This window comes from Macaca fascicularis, chromosome 19, assembly GCF_037993035.2.
Source record: "Macaca fascicularis isolate 582-1 chromosome 19, T2T-MFA8v1.1".
Classification (NCBI taxonomy): Eukaryota; Metazoa; Chordata; class Mammalia; order Primates; family Cercopithecidae; genus Macaca; species Macaca fascicularis.
Window position 1 is genome coordinate 10,800,093 of NC_088393.1, and position 16,213 is coordinate 10,816,305.

The window sequence follows — 16,213 nt, forward strand, 5'->3', positions numbered from 1 at the left end:
CCAAAGTGCTGGGATTACAGGCTTGAGCCACTGCGCCCGGCCTAATCTTTGTATTTTTAGAGAGACAAGGTTTCACCATGTTGGCCAGGCTGGTCTCGAACTCCTGACCTCAAGTCATCTGCCCACCTCGGCCTCTCTAAGTGCTGGGATTACAGGCGTGAGCCACTACGCCTGGCCGTCATCATGTTTTTTTAAAAGAATAAAATAATAAAAGAAACAAAAATAGGTATTCAGGGGGAAATGGAACGTGATTGGTGGGTTCTGGGTTCCGGTGAGGAGGCCGGGACGGCCAAAGCCATGGAGGAATGGAACAGAATGGAAGGTGAGGGCAGGTCCCGCGGGGACTTGAGGGTTGCATGAGGACTTTGGTTTTAGTGCTAAGTGAAATGAAGGCACTGAGGGTTCTGAGCAGAAAAGGGAAGTGACCTGACTCAGATGTTTACAGCCTACCTCTAGGGGATGGGTAACAGGTGATGAGGAGTGAAGGTGGAAGGAAGAATTCATTCTCAACACAGCCCCGTAGGGAGGGCTTGTGTGTATTTCACTTACAGATCAGGAGGCCACAGCTCCAAAAGAGCTCGCCACTTGACCAAGGCCATCCAGCCAATTAGTGGCAACGCCTGGATTCAAACCGGTGTTACCGAATGAATAATCATGTATGGGCACCTTATGTGCCCAGTGACCTCAGGTGGACAGAGACTTAAGACCCAGGGACATAGAGAGAAAGTCCTCTGTTGTTAGCAATACCCCTGCAATAGGATGAATGAAGGAATTCACTCAGGAAACATTTATTAGCTGGGTGTGGTGGTGCAAGCCTGTGGTGCCAGTTACTCGGGAGGCTGAGGCAGGAGGATTACTTGAGCCCAGGAGTTGGAGCCTGCAGTGAACTATGATCATGCCACTGCACACCAGCCTAAGTGACAGAGTGAGACCCTGTCTCTAAAAAGAAAAACAGAAGAACTAAAGAAACATTTATTGAGCATGTACTGTGGTCCAGGCACTATGCCAAGTGCTGAGGCTACAGCAGGTAATAGGATAGAGGAAAATTCCAGCCTTGGGGGAGTTTACACTCTAATGGGAGAGGCAGACAAAAAGCATTTTTAGCCAGGCGCAGTGGCTCGCGCCTGCAATTCCAGCACTTTGGGACGCCGAGGTGGGCAGATCACAAGGTCAGGAGTTTGAGATCAGCCTGGCCAACATGGTGAAACTCCGTCTCTATTAAAAATACAAAAAATTAGCCGAGTGTGGTGGTGGGTGCCTGTAATCCCAGCTACTTGGGAGGCTAAGGCAGGAGAATCGCTTGAACCCGGGAGCCAGAGGTTGCAGTGAACTGAGATTGCGCCATTGCACTCCAGCCTGGTCAATAAAAGCAAAACTCTGTCTAAAAGAAAAAAAAAAGGCCAGGCACGGTGGCTCAAACCTGTAATCCCAGCATTTTGGGAGGCCGAGACGGGAGGATCACGGGGTCAGGAGATCAAGACCATCCTGGCTAACACGGTGAAACCCCATCTCTATTAAAAAATACAAAAAACTAGCTGGGCAAGGTGGCAGGCGCCTGTAGTCCCAGCTACTCGGGAGGCTGAGGCAGGAGAATGGAGGGAACCCGGGAGGTGGAGGTTGCAGTGAGCCGAGATCGCGCCACTGCACTCCAGCCTGGGCAACAGAGCAAGACTCCGTCTCAGAAAAAAGAAAAAAAAAGGCCGGGCGTGGTGGCTCACACCTGTAATCCCAGCACTTTGGGGGGCCGAGGCGAGCAGATCACGAGGTCAGGAGATCGAGACCATCCTGGCTAACAGGGTGAAACCCTGTCTCTACTAAAAAATACCAAAAAATTAGCCGTGTGTGGTGGTGGGCGCCTGTAGTCCCAGCTACTCGAGGAGGCTGAGGCAGGAGAATGGCGTGAACCCAGGAGGCAGAGCTTGCAGTAAGTGGATATCGTGCCACTGCACTCCAGCTTGGGCGACAGAGCGAGACTCCATCTCAAAAGAAGAAGAAGATAACCATTAGGCCAGATGTGGTGACTCACGTCTGTAATCCCAGCACTTTGGGAGGCTAAGGCAGGAAGACTGCTGGATCCGAGGAGTCTGCGACCAGCCTGAGCAATGTGGTGAGACCTCGTGTCTACAAAAAAAAAATATTTTTTAAATAGCCGAGTGTGGTAGCACACGCGTGTAGTCACAGCTACTCAAAAGGCTGAGGTGGGAGGATCACTTGAGCCCCGGAAGCAGAGGTTGCAGTGAACTGAGATCTTGACATTGCACTCCAGCCTGGGTGGCAGAGTGGAACACTGTCTCAAAAAAAAAAAAAAAAAAAAGAAGAAGAAGAAGAAGAAGAAGATAAGTATTAATATAGGGCAAGAGAATAGGGTCAGAAGGGTCAGGAGTGAAGATTTGCTTTTTTATTTTTTATTTTTTTGAGACAGCATCTCGATCTGTCACCTGGGCTGGAGTGCAGTGGCGCAATCTCGGCTCACTGCAACCTCCGCCTCCCGGATTCAAGCTATCCTCCCATCTTAGCCTCCTGAGAAGCTGGGACTACAGTCGCACACCAGCACAGAGGTTTCAGTGAGCTGAGATCACACCACTGCACTCCAGCCTGTGTGACAGACTAAGACCCTGTCTCAAAAAACAACAACAACAGAAACAAAGGAAGCATGCAGTGGGTAGTCAGAAAGGTTCAGCCACCTCTGTCCCCCTGTCAGTCTTTCCTTAGTCCTGGCTTCTGTGACTGCTGTTCTCTCAACCTGAAACACACTTTCTCCTCTGGACAAAGTCCTCAAGCCTTAGCTCTCAGGCTACAGCTTCATAAGATCACCCCAAGTCCCTGTCCCCGTGGTTGGGAATTCCTCCTATGGACACCCACAGACCCTGTAGACTCCCCTCCTGAACTCTGATCCTTCAGGCCTCTGCATTAGACTGTGAATATCTCAAAAGTGTTTGCTGGATTTACTGGTGTACCGGTGGTGCACAGTAGGTGCCTAATAAATCACTAAGAAACTAAGCCAGGCGGCCTAGTGCAGTGGCTCATGCCTGTAATCCCAGCACTTTGGGAGGCTGAGGCAGAGGGATCACTTGAGGTCAGGAGTTCAAGACCAGCCTGGCCAACATGGCAAAACCCCGTCTCTACTGAAAATACAAAAATTAGCTAGGCGTGCTGACATCCGCCTGTAATCCCAGCTGCTCAGGAGGTTGAGGCAGGAGAATTGTTTGAACCTGGGAGGTGGAGGAGGTTACAGTGAGCTGGGATCGCACCACTGCACTCTACCCTGGGTGACAGAATGAGACTCCGACTCAAAAACAAAAAAAGGTACAGGGCATGGATGAATGATACAGATCTGTTGTGGGGGATGAGGGGTGGAATAACAAGGTCAGGAGTTCGAGACCATCCTGGCTAACACGGTGAAACCCTGTCTCTACTAAAAATACAAAAATTAGCTGGGCATGGTGGCAGGCAACTGTAGTCCCAGCTACTCGGGAGGCTGAGGTGGAAGAATGGTGTGAACCTGGGAGGCAGAGCTTGCAGTGAGCCGAGATCATGCCATGCACTCCAGCCTGGGGGACAGAGCGAGACTCCGTCTCAAAAAAAAAAGCCAGGCAAGGTGACTCACACCCATAATCACGGCACTTTGGGAGGCCAAGGCAGGCAGATCGCTTGAGCACAGAAGTCTGAGGTCTGCCTGGGCAACATGGCGAGACCCTGTCTCCATGAAACAAAATAAAATAAAAAAAACTAAGTACTGTTCCATCATTTGCCTCGTAAAATCTAAACTCTCTGGTGTGGAACAGACTTGCAAAGCTGCCTGTAAAATCATACACCGGATTTTGGAGTAGACACACAGGAGGTTGATTGTACTGCTGGCTTCCAGGAGAAGAACTGGGGGTAGGGGGCACAGATAAGAGTAGACAGAATTTTCACCCTAGTAATCTTTTTGTAGTTTTTGAAATTTTCTCTACCAGGTATATGAAAGACCAATGAAAATATACAATAGGCCAGGCGCGGTGGCTCATGCCTGTAATCCCAGCACTTTGGGAGGTTGAGGAGGGTGGATCACCTGAGGTCAGAAGTCTGAGGCCAGCCTGACCCACATGGTGAAACCTCGTCTCTACTGAAAATACAAACATTAGCCAGTTAGGGAGCATCACTTGAGAACAGGAGTTCAAGACCAGCCTGGACAACAAAGCAAGACCTCCATCTCTACAAAAAAAAAAAAAAAAAAATTCTGGGCATGGTGGCACATGCCTGTAGCCTCAGCTACTTAGGTGGCTGCAGCAGAGGGTCATCTGGGGCCAGGAATTCAAGACTACAGTGAACTATAATCGTTACACTGCACTACAGACTGGGTGAGATCCTGTCTCAAAAACAACAGCAACAAAATAAAGGATTAAAAGACCCTTTAAAATTGCAAAATACATAGAGTCTTAAACATGCATCCACAGTTATTTATTTATTTATTTATTTTGAGACGGAGTTTCACTCTTGTTGCCCAAGCTGGAGTGCAATGGTGTGATATCAGCTCACTGCAACCTCCGCCTCCCAAGTTCAAGCAGTTCTCTTGCCTCAGTCTCCCAAGTAGCTGGGATTACAGGCACACGCCACCATGCTCCGCTAATTTTGTATTTTTAGTAGAGATGGGGTTTTGCCATATTGGCCAGGATGGTTTCGAACCCCTGACCTCAGGTGATCCACCCACCTCGGCCTCCCAAAGTGCTAGGATTACAGGAGTGAGCCACCGCACCCAGCCACATTCAGTTATTCTTGCAGGGATAAAATACACAATGAAATACACTATACTGGCCAGGTGCGGTGGCTCACGTCTGATCACGAGGTCAGGAGATCGAGACCATCCTGGCTAACACGGTGAAACCCCATCTCTACTAAAAATACAAAAAATTAGCCGGGCGTGGTGGCAGGCGCCTGTAGTCCCCGCTACTCAGGAGGCTGAAACAGGAGAATGGCGTGAACCCAGGGAGGTGGAGCTTGCAGTGAGCCAAGATCATGCCACTGCACTCCAGCCTGGGAGACAGAGCGAGACTCCATCTCAAAAAAAAAAAAAAAAAAAAAGAAATACACTATACTTTTTTTTTTCTTTTTCTTTTTTTGAGACAGAGTCTCACTCGTCACACGGGCTGGAGTGCGGTGCGGGATCTCAGCCCACTGCAACCTCTGCCTCCCAGGTTCAAGTGATTCCCCTGAGTCAGCTTCCTGAGTAGCTGGGATTACAGGCGCCTGCCACTACGCCCAGCTAATTTTTTTGTATTTTTAGTAGAGACAAGGTTTCACCATGTTGGCCAGGCTGGTCTCGAACTCCTGATCTCATGATTTGCCCACTTTGGCCTCCCAAAGTGCTGGGATTACAGGCATGAGCCACCGCACCCAGCCACTTTTTTTTTTTTTTTTTTTTTTTGAGGCAGGATCTTACTCTGTCACTCAGGCTGGAGTACAGTGGCATGAACATGGCTCACTGCAGCCTCAATCTCTTGGGTTCAGGTGATCCTTCTGCCTTAGCCTCCTCATTAGCTGGGACCACAGGCATATACCATCACACCTAGCTAATTTTTAAATTTTTGGTAGAGACCAGGTGCGGTGGCTCATGCCTGTCATCCCAGCACTTTGGGAGGCCAAGGCGGGTGGGTCACCTGAGGTCGGGAGTTCGAGACCAGCCTGGCCAACATGGTGAAACCCTGTCTCTACTAAAAATACAAAAAAAAAAAAAAAAAAAAAAAAAAAAAAAATTAGCTGGGTGTAGTGGTGGACGCCTGTAATCCCAGCTACTCAGGAGGCTGAGGCAGGAGAATCGCTTGAACCTGGGAGACGGAGGTTGCAGTGAGCCAAGATCATGCCACTGCACTCCAGCCTGGGCAACAGAGTGAGATTCTGTCTCAAAAAAATAATAATATTAATAATAATAATGCTATTTATTGAGTTTTCACCTTGTACCAAGCATGGGAAGCTTTGCCTCCATTATGTCACTGAAATCTCATAACCTCCTTTTCCAGCAGAGGAAAATGAGGTTGCTTTACAGACCAGGTTGTCAACAGCTGTGCTCTGTCCAGAACGCGCTGACCTCCAAGTAGACAGCTCTGGACGGGTAGGGAAGTCTGCTATGATCCGGTGGCGCCCCCTGGAGGTCTACCGGGAACATGGTAAAGAACCTAGGCTGGGCGTGGTGGCTCACGCCTGTAATCCCAGCACTTTGGGAGGCCAAGGACAGTGGATCACGAGATCAGTAAATCGAGACCATGCTGGCTAACACGGTGATACCCCGTCTCTACTAAAAATACAAAAAATTAGCCGGGCGTGGTGGCGGGCGCCTGTAGTCCCAGCTACTCAGGAGGCTGAGGCAGGAGAATGGCGTGAACCCGGGAGGTGGAGCTTGCAGTGAGCCGAGATCGCGCCACTGCACTCCAGCCTGGGCGACAGAGCTAGACTCTGTCTCAAAAAAAAAAAAAAAAAAAAAAAGAACCTGAAAATGGGTGGGCCACGGTAGTAGCTCATGCCTGTAATCCCAGCACTTTGGGGGACCCATGCAGGAGAATTGCTTGAGGCCAGTTCAAGACCAGCCTGGGCAACATTGGGAGGCCCACCCCCCGCCATCTCTACAAAAAACAAAAAAACAAAACACACACACACACATACACACACACATTAGGCCGGGCGCGGTGGCTCAGGCCTGTAATCCCAGCACTTTGGGAGGCCGAGGTGGGTGGATCACCTGAGGTCAGGAGTTCAAGACTGGCCTGGCCAACATGGTGCAACCCTGTCTCTAATAAAAATACGAAAATTAGGGCCGGGCGTAGTGGCTGATGCCTGTAATCCCAGCACTTTGGGAGGCCGAGGCGGGCGGATCATGAGGTCAGGAGAATGAAACCATCCTGGCTAACACGGTGAAACCCCGTCTCTACTAAAAATACAAAAAATTAGCCGGGCGTGGTGACGGGCGCCCGTAGTCTCAGCTACTCGGTAAGCTGAGGCAGGGAATCGCTTGAACCCGGGAGGCCGAGATCGCACCACTGCACTCCGTCCTGGGCGGCAGAGCGATACTCCGTCTCAAAATACAAATACAAAATAAAAAAAATACAGTACAAAAATTAGCCGGGCGTGCGCACCTGTAGACCAGCTACTCGGGAGACTGAGGCAGGAGGATCCCTTGAGCTCTGCAGGTCGAGGCTGCAGTGAGCCATGTTCTCGCCCTTTGCACTCCAGCCTGGGCGACAGAGCAAGACCTTGTCTCTAAAAACCAAAACAAAGAAACAAAATGAGCATTCGGATTTGTTAGGGGGTGACAAAGGAGGCAGTCCAGGATCTGTGGACTCCCCACTTTTGTTCTGTCCTTGGAGAGCCCTGGAAAGTCTGAGAGTGTACAGGACCCTGGTCTAGGGGGTAGGGGACACAAATAACTAATCTGAGGGGTTTCGGGGGGACATAGCCATGCCGTGGGGAATCTAAACTGGGAGGCATGGTCTGGCAGGCCCAATCCTGAAGGATTTCTGTGGGCAATAAGGCCCTTCCTTTAAACAAATAAAAAAACAAACGACAGGCCGGGCGCAGTGGCTCAAGCCTGTAATCCCAGCACTTTGGGAGGCCGAGACGGGCGGATCACGAGGCCAGGAGATCGAGAGACGATCCCGGCTAACACGGTGAAACCCCGTCTCTACTAAAAAATACAAAAAAACTAGCCGGGCGAGGTGGCGGGCGCCTGTAGTCCCAGCTACTCGGGAGGCTGAGGCAGGAGAACGGCGTAAACCCGGGAGGCGGAGCTTGCAGTGAGCTGAGATCCGGCCACTGCACTCCAGCCTGGGTGACAGAGCAAGACTCCGTCTCAAAAAAAAAAAAAAAAAACAAACGACATTAACTGGATAAAGAAAAAACCATCTCCAAGAGCCTTGGAGGCGGAATGAAGGCGTGGCCCGGTGGGCGTGACCAACAGTAAAAGCTTAAGCGTTATTGGTTGTATTCTTTAGTTGCTCGCTCCAGAACTGCCCACTTATGGGCGGGGGGCCGCTTCTTCAGGCTTAGCAGTCATTGGCTGAATTGGGCCAGAGAGGTCTCATTGGCTGAGTTCCTGCACCGCTCGTAGGAGGCGGGACCCAAAGTAGGCGAGGCCTACGGAAGCTGGGGCTTCTTGCTGTGAGGTCCGGTTACCTAGTGTTGTGGAGGGTCCTTGAGGCAGGAGTGAAAATTGGGTCTGGGGATTAGTCCTGGGGTGGAGGTCTGGGCACGCCAGGTCGGACCCCCTCCATCTTCGGTTTTACACACCCAGCTTTCCAGGGGTGAGTCGCGGCGGATCGGGCGGCGTCGCGTGCGTGACGTCATCCATCGGCGCCGCGCGAAGCTCCAGTGGCCTTGACCTCCCGCGGCGTGGGAGGCTGTGAGGCGATGCTGCAGTTGATCCGGGCCGGGGCGCGCGCCTGGCTTCGGCCTACAGGCTGCCGGGTGAGGCCAGGGGCTGGAGGCGTGGTCGAAGGATGAAATTTGGGGGTGTCCAGGGGTCGTCTCTCACTTTCGCCCACCCCTTGCAGGGCCTGAGTTCGCTGGCGGAAGAGGCAGCGCGTCCGACCGAGAACCCGGAGCAGGTGGCGGTGGCGAGCGAGGGTAAGGCAACCGGGGTGGCTCCAGGAGGGTCAGCGACAGAGAGGTTTGACCCTTGACCCTAACCCCTGACCCCCGCCATCGCTCCAGGTCTCCCGGAGCCCGTGCTGCGCAAAGTCGAGCTCCCGGTACCCGCTCATCGACGCCCGGTGCAGGCCTGGGTCGAGTCCCTGCGAGGCTTCGAGCAGGAGCGCGTGGGCCTGGCCGACCTGCACCCCGATGTTTTCGCTACCGCGCCCAGGTGAGCGAAGACTGTAATGGTGAACTGAGTGGCAGAGGGATGAAGAGCGGGAGTTCAGGAGTCAGGATGACTTTGGGCTTGTACCGTTGGAAAAGTGCTGGATTTCTACAGCCTCCTTTTCTCCACCTGTCAAAGGGGGGGATGATGACAGTTTCCCCTGCTGTAGCGCTGTGTGAGATTGAAGCCTGAGAGGTGACATCCTCTAAGGGTTAGGGAGATGGAACTCTGGAGCCCGACTGATTAGGTTCAAATCCTGCCTTCACCTCTTGTGCCTCAGTGCCCCTATTTTGTCAGCTCTCGGGAGGTTGCTGTGATGAGTAAATGACTTAATTCTGGCACATAATAAGTTTTATAGAAATGCTGATAATCTTTATTAATTGTTTTTTGCAAATAAGAGCACTAAAGAGACTAAACCATTCCTAGGTGCCTGGAAGAGGCTGTTTGCATTTTAGTTAACCTGCTGTTCATAACATCTCTAAGAAAATGTAGGGGCCACGCTGGGCGCGGTGGCTCACGCCTGTAATTCCAGCACTTTGGGAGGCCGAGGCGGGTGGATCACGAGGTCAGGAGATCGAGACCATCCTGGCTAACACGGTGAAACCCTGTCTCTACTAAAAATACAAAAAGAAATTAGCCGGGCGTGGTGGCGGGCACCTGTAGTCCCAGCTACTCGGGAGACTAAGGTAGGAGAATGGCGTGAACCCGGGAGGCGGAGCTTGCAGTGAGCCAAGATCGTGCCACTGCACTCCATCCTGGACGACAAAGCGAGACTCCGTCTCAAAAAAAATAAGGAAAGAAAATGTAGGGGCTGCGTACTGTGGCTCACCTCTGTGATCCCAGCACATTGGGAGGCCGAGGCGGGCGGATCACTTAAAGCCAGGAGTTGGAGACCAGCCTGGCCAACATGGTGAAACCCCGTCTCTACTAAAAATACAAACATTACCCTGACATCATAGTGCAAGCCTGTAGTCCCAGCTACTTTGGAGGCTGAGGCATGAGAATCACTTGCACCCAGGGAGATAGAGGTTGCAGTGAGCCGAGATCATACCACTGCACTCCAGCCTGGGCAACAGAGACGGACTCCATCTAAAAAAAAAAAAACCGGTGCAATTGATTTCAATAATGTAAATACATTTAAATACCTGTATTTAAAACTATGTCAAAATCACATTTTAGCATGGAGCACTGGGCACGTTTCAGATGTTGAGTATGTGACTGTATGGAATGGTATAGAACTAGAGAGGCAAACCAGTCCCCTAAGAAGGTGGCAATAAGTCAAGTGTAATAGCAGGAAAAAAGTAATGGTAGGAAAAACAAGAAGGGGTGGCTTTTTTTTTTTTTTTTTTTTTGAGACAAAGTTTGGCTCTTGTCGCCCAGGCGGGAGTGCAGTGGCACGCTTGCTCTCGGCTCACTTCAACCTCTGCCTCCTGGGTTCTAGTAATTCTCATGCCTCAGCCTCCCGAGTAGCTGGAATGACAGATATGTACCTCTGTGCCCAGCTAATTTTTGTATATTTTGGAGAGACATCGCTTCTCCATGTTGCCCAGGCTGGTCTTAAACTCATGGCCACAAGTGATCCACCTGCCTTGGCCTCCCAAAGTGCCAGGATTACAGGCATGAGCCACTGCACCTGGTCAGGGTGGCTCTTTCTTTAGGAGGCGCCTCTCAGCAGTTATCGGGGCTGACACCTGTAGGCTGAGAAGGAACCATCCAGGACAGTGTTTCAGACAGAGGGAAGAGCAAGTGCCAAGGTCTTGAGGCAGAATTTCAAGATGGGGTCAGTGAGGGGCAGAAGCAAATCACACAGGGCCCCGGAGGTGGAAGGGAGAATCCTGGGTTTTCCTGTATTGGAGGTGGAGGCTTTTGAAGCAGAGTTGGGCTTCTCATGTGTCCTTCCTCCCTGCAGGCTGGACATCCTGCACCAGGTTGCCATGTGGCAGAAGAACTTCAAGAGGATTGTGAGTGCCTAAATGGAGCAAGGTGGCAGGAAGGAGGAGCTTCCTGGGGAGGTTGGGGATGGGACCCAGAGGAAGCCCATCACTGGGTTTTCTCTGGACTGCTCGACTGGGGCCTCATCTGTTTCCTGAGCCACTCACTGATGGGTCCATTTTTAGTTCTCTTTTTTTTTTGAGATGGAGATGGAGTCTCACTCTGTCACCCAGGCTGGAGTGCAGTGGCACGATCTCAGTTCACTGCAACCTCTGCTTCCTGGGTTCAAGTGATTCCCCCGCCTCTGCCTCCTGAGTAGCTGGGATTATAGGTGTGTGCCACCACGTGGGCTAATTTTTGTATTTTTAGTAGAGACGGAGTTTCACCATGTTGGCCAGGCTGGTCTCAAACTCCTGACCTCAAGGAACCTACCTGCCTCGGCCTCCCAAAGTGCTGGGATTACAGGTGTGAGCCACCATGCCCAGCTCATTTTCAGTTGTTTTCTGATCACTCACTGATGTGGGCATTGTGGTGGGTGAGAGAGGATATAGCAGGGACCACAAGGACAAAACAGGCAAGGTTGGGCTGGGTGCAGTGGCTCAGGCCTGTAATCCCAGCAGTGGAGGCTGAGGTGGGTGGGTTGCTTGGGACCAGGAAAGACCAGCCTGGGAAACAGCAAGACCCAGTCTCTACCCCTTCCCCCACAACCCCCCGAAAAAGATGGGCAAAGTTCCGATTCTAATGAAGGTCACAGTGTCATGGGAGAAGTGAACGTGAGTCAGATGGTCATACGCAATGTGTAATTATGAGCATGTCCCAGAGAACGGGATGTTCAACCTTAGGTCTACTGAGAAGCTAACCAGATCAAAGAGGCAGTGGGGCTAGGGTAGAGATAACAGGAACGGGGTGTGCAAAGGCCCCATGGCAGGGACCACAAGGAACCCAGTGTTGCCACAGAGGCCAGTGGGAGCAGTGGGGAGGCGTCTGGGTTTTATGCCAAGAACATTGAAGAATCCATTACCAGTTGGGGTCTCATCCATCCACCCCAGAGGTCTGGCCAGTCCTTCCCCTGTCACACCTTCCCTGGCTCCCCATCACCCTAGGAATAAAGTCATCAGTCTGCTATTCCGAGCTCTTCCTGATTTCCTTGCCCTGCTCCTCTTTCCTCATTCTCCCTGTCTGTGTCATTCCCTCCTTGCAGCTACAACCACATTAAAATTGTTCAAAAATAGGCCGGTACAGTGGCTCACACCTGTAATCCCAGCACTTTGGGAGGCCAAGGCAGGTGGATCACTTGAGGCCAGGAGTTCCAGAACAGCCTAGTCAATGTGGCAAAACCCCATCTCTACTAAAAATACAAATAATTAGCCGGGCCCAGGCACGGTGGCTCACGCCTGTAATCCCAGTACTTTGGGAGACCAAGGCGGGTGGATCACAAAGTCAGGAGTTCGAGACCAGCCTGACCAATATGGTGAAACCCCGTCTCTACTAAAAATACTAAATATTAGTATTTACTAATAACTAAAAATACAAATATTAGTTGGGCGTGGTGGCGGGCGCCTGTCGTCCGAGCTACTCTGGAGGCTGAGACAGGAGAATTGCTTGAACCCGGGAAACAGAGGTTGCAGTGAGCTGAGATCACGCCACTGCACTCCGGCCTGGGTGACACAGCAAGACTCCATCTGAAAAAAAAAAATTAGCCTGGCATGGTGACGGGCACCTGTAATCTCAGCTACTTGGGAGGCTGAGGCTGGAGAATCGCTTGAATCCAGGAATCAGAGGTTGCAGTGAGCCGAGGTCGCACCACTTGCACTCCACAGCCTGGGTGACAGAGTGAGACTGTCTCAAAAAAAAAAAAAAATCAATAGTTCAGAAAATACCGAGCACCCCCTGCATGCCCGGCGGCAGAGCCCCTGCCTTTGTGAGGCTGGCATGGGGCAGGAGCTCCGACTTCTTTACCCTCCCCCTCGGTCCCCAGGCTCTCTGTGCTTGGCCTGAGAGAGCCCATCATCATGGTGCCTCCTGCCTGACTTCCCCATGGCAGGACTGATCTGCCCGGCTCCCTGACACCTGCCTCGTGGACCTGACACCCTCCTCACTTTGTGCCTCCAGAGCTATGCCAAGACCAAGACGAGGGCCGAGGTACGAGGTGGTGGCCGGAAGCCTTGGCCACAGAAAGGCACCGGGCGGGCCCGGCATGGCAGCATCCGCTCTCCACTCTGGCGAGGAGGTAACTGGGGACAGGGTGGAGGGGGCAGAGAGGGGTGGGGGAGCCAGGGAAGGACCTGGGTGTTTACTCACACACAGCTGCGCACATCTGGCGTGGTATCGTGTCAGCCCTGTTCCCTCCACCTCATGGAACCACTGGGCTGGTGACATTGGAACTGAGGTCCTTGGACCTCGCTACCCATGTTGGGGGACAGATCTGGGAGCCATCCACTCCTCCTTCTCTCATGCCCTCCCTCTTCAGCCCGTGGCCACAGCCCCTCTTGACCTCACCTCCTGTCATCCTCTTCTGACCCACGCTTCCCACAGCACCCGCAGAGCTCTTCCTAAATCTCCCACCTCCCTCAGCCTTTGCGTGGAAGCTGAACTCCTGACCTTGTCATCGTGGGCCCTGGTGGCTGCACACCTTGCCCCCTCATCCCCTCCTTTCCCTCTCTGACCAGGCAGAGATGACTCTCTTTTTTTTTTTTTGGTTGTAGTTGTTGGTTTGTTTTTAACTTTTTATTTTCTTGGATGCTAACAAGATGATTCAGGGTGGTGCCAGCCACCCCGTCACCTGTTTACCCGGCCAGCTCTCCTCACCTTTCAGGGTTCTGGGCCACACCTCCTCCAGGAAGCCTCCCTTGATCTCCTTTCCTTCCACATCCCCCAGGGCTACCCTGATTTCTTCTACAGCTGAGCCTCTTTTCTGCCCTGCCGAAATGTGAATGGCATGAGGGCAGGGACCATGTCTGTCGTCTTCTCTGCTGCATATCCAAGGCCCAGGCGAGGGCGGACACCAACACATGGTGCTTGCAGGGGTCTCCCCAACTGTTATTGCTCCCAAATCATACTGCTAGCTCCACTGGAAAGTGTGCCTGATGCCTCCCTCTCCCCCTAGACCTGAAAGTTCGAACCTCCTCATAATTTCAGCATTAACAGCTGTGCTTGAGTTAAGTTCACCCTCTAGCCACTCGACGGAATCCACACCATAACTCCTGGTGTCCTATGAGGCAGGAACTGTCCGATCTCAAGGTGATTTGTTTTTTTTATTGTTTGCTTTTGAGGCAGGATCTCACTGTATTGCCCAGGCTGTAGTGCAGTGGCACAATCATAGCTCACTGCAGCCTTGAGCTCCTGGGCTCAAGTGATCTCTGTCCTCAGCCTCCCAAAGTGCTGGTATGAGCCACCTTCGCCAGCCCTGTCTCAGAGTGTGACAGCTGGGGAAACTGAAGCCCAGTGAAGCAAAGTCACTGGTCCCATGTTGTCCCTGATCCAGCCTCCCCTGAGGCCCCACCCTCTCTGCCTGATTCCTGGCAGTGCCCCCTCTCTCCTGTCACCCCATGCCAGCCACTGCGGCAGATTGCTGACCTCCAAGCTCTGCAGTGGCCCCTCCCTGCTCACACGCCTCTGTCCCCACAGGAGGTGTTGCCCATGGCCCCCGGGGCCCCACGAGTTACTACTACATGCTGCCCATGAAGGTGCGGGCCCTGGGCCTCAAAGTGGCACTGAGCATCAAGCTGGCCCAGGTATAGCCATGGGGGGCCCAGACAGCTGCTAGAGGTGGGGCTGCTCTGGACCCAAGGCTCAAACCATTCTTTCCTTTCACCAGGATGACCTGCACATTATGGACTCCCTAGAGCTGCCCACCAGAGACCCACAGTACCTGACGGAGCTGGCGCGCTACCGCCGCTGGGGGGACTCCGTGCTCCTCGTGGACTTGTGAGGACACAGGGCAGAGCAGGGGCAGGGGGCCTGAGCTCTGTACTCTGAGGGTTCAACCCCCACTCCCTGTCCTCTCTTACAGGACATACGAGGAGATGCCACAGAGCATCGTGGAGGCCACCTCTAGGCTCAAGACCTTCAACCTGATCCCGGCTGTTGGTGAGCTAAGGCCCAGGCCCCCAGAGTGTGCACGTGCAGTCTCCACTGTTAGAATCACAGCGGTTCAAATCCAGCGTCTGGTCGCTGAGTGGCCTTGGGCAGTGACCACGTGCCCAGACCCAACTCTCAGCTTGCCCAAAGCAATAATCTTTCCTAAAGAGGTGCTTGGCTGGGGATGGTGGCTCATGCTTGTAATCCCAGTACTTTGGGAGGCCAAGACAGTCTGGCCAATATAGTGAGGCTCCCATCTATACTAGAAATAAAAAAGTTAGGCATGGTGGTGTGCACCTGTAGTCCCAGCTACTCAGGGGGCTGAGCTAGGCGGATAGCTTGAGCTCCGGGGGCCAAGGCTTCAGTGAGTCATGATCGCACCACTGCACCCAAACCTGGGGGAGAGAGCGAGACTCTTGCCTCAAAAAAAAAAAAAAGGCTCCAAGGTCACCTCTGCCAAAGCCACAGTCTGTTCCTTTCACAGCCACCAGATGGCGACGTGAGCCTGAGTCAGGTCCTGTCCCTCAACCCACAGCCCTCGCTGGCTTTCCCAGCTCTCTCAGGATGAAAGCCCAAGTCCTCAGGGTGGCACATCAGGCCCTGCATGACCCACCCCGTCACTCCCCTGCCCTCCCATCGTTTGCCCTGGGTCTCCCTCACCGGAATGGGAGCCAGGAGTCCCAGCCAGGCACAGGGCCGAGCCTGGCATTCCGAGGGACTCGGCCAGCAGATGATGATGTGAGAGCAGCTCCTTGGCCAGAGGCTTACAGGCAACAAGCGGCCGGGCAGGGTCTGGCCCTGGGCTGCTGGGCTCACAAAGTCACACTAGACCACGGTGAAGGTCTCTCTTCTGTAAGCACAAAGGGACTCCAATGTGGGTGGGATGAGGAGAGAGGCAGCCCCGCCCTGACCGTCCCCCACCCCGCCCCCAGGCCTAAATGTGCACAGCATGCTCAAGCACCAGACGCTGGTCCTGACGCTGCCCACCATCGCCTTCCTGGAGGACAAGCTGCTCTGGCAGGACTCGCGTTACAAACCCCTCTACCCCTTCAACCTGCCCTACAGCAACTTCCCCTGACCCCCGCCCCACGCTACCCAGGGCCCGGTGGCCACCCCGTACCGCTCGTGATGTGAAGCACCTCTTCTGAGCCAGGCAGAGCCCGTGGCTGACTTGGGAGCCTCAGGCCCACGCCCACCCTTCGAGGACGGTGCCACCTGGACCCCCTCATTCCAGGGAGGAAACTGAGGCCACAGGGAGTGGCCATCGCCATTGGGAAGGGGCGATTCCACAGAGAGCCCAGGCGGGCTCCTGCATCCATTCTCTCTTTGTTTTTAAAATAAATTGTATTTTTGAATCAAGGAGGATAAACAGAT

The 16,213-nt window shown here is 53.0% G+C and overlaps 1 protein-coding gene and 1 long non-coding RNA gene across 4 annotated transcripts; one reads left to right on the forward strand and one right to left on the reverse strand.

Moving 5' to 3' along the window:
- Positions 1-957: 957 nt before the first annotated feature.
- Positions 958-7,230, reverse strand: LOC135968466 (uncharacterized). Its single transcript, XR_010583297.2, has 3 exons — positions 7,107-7,230; positions 2,027-2,121; positions 958-1,215 (listed from the first exon to the last, which is right to left on the reverse strand). It is a non-coding gene; the product is annotated as an uncharacterized lncRNA (long non-coding RNA).
- A 1,106-nt stretch (positions 7,231-8,336) lies between these two features.
- MRPL4 (mitochondrial ribosomal protein L4) lies at positions 8,337-16,210 on the forward strand. Of its 3 annotated transcripts, XM_005587933.5 has the most exons (9): positions 8,337-8,433; positions 8,520-8,592; positions 8,680-8,830; positions 10,737-10,788; positions 12,872-12,989; positions 14,387-14,493; positions 14,577-14,686; positions 14,772-14,848; positions 15,772-16,210. In XM_005587933.5, exons 1-9 carry the CDS (start codon positions 8,377-8,379, stop codon positions 15,915-15,917), a joined length of 891 nt encoding a protein of 296 aa, XP_005587990.4. In that variant the 5' UTR covers positions 8,337-8,376; the 3' UTR covers positions 15,918-16,210. The 3 variants fall into 3 exon arrangements, with proteins under 3 accessions (XP_005587990.4, XP_073881928.1, XP_045235880.2); XM_074025827.1 differs by lacking the exon at positions 14,387-14,493; XM_045379945.3 differs by lacking the exons at positions 10,737-10,788; positions 14,387-14,493.
- Positions 16,211-16,213: the final 3 nt, after the last annotated feature.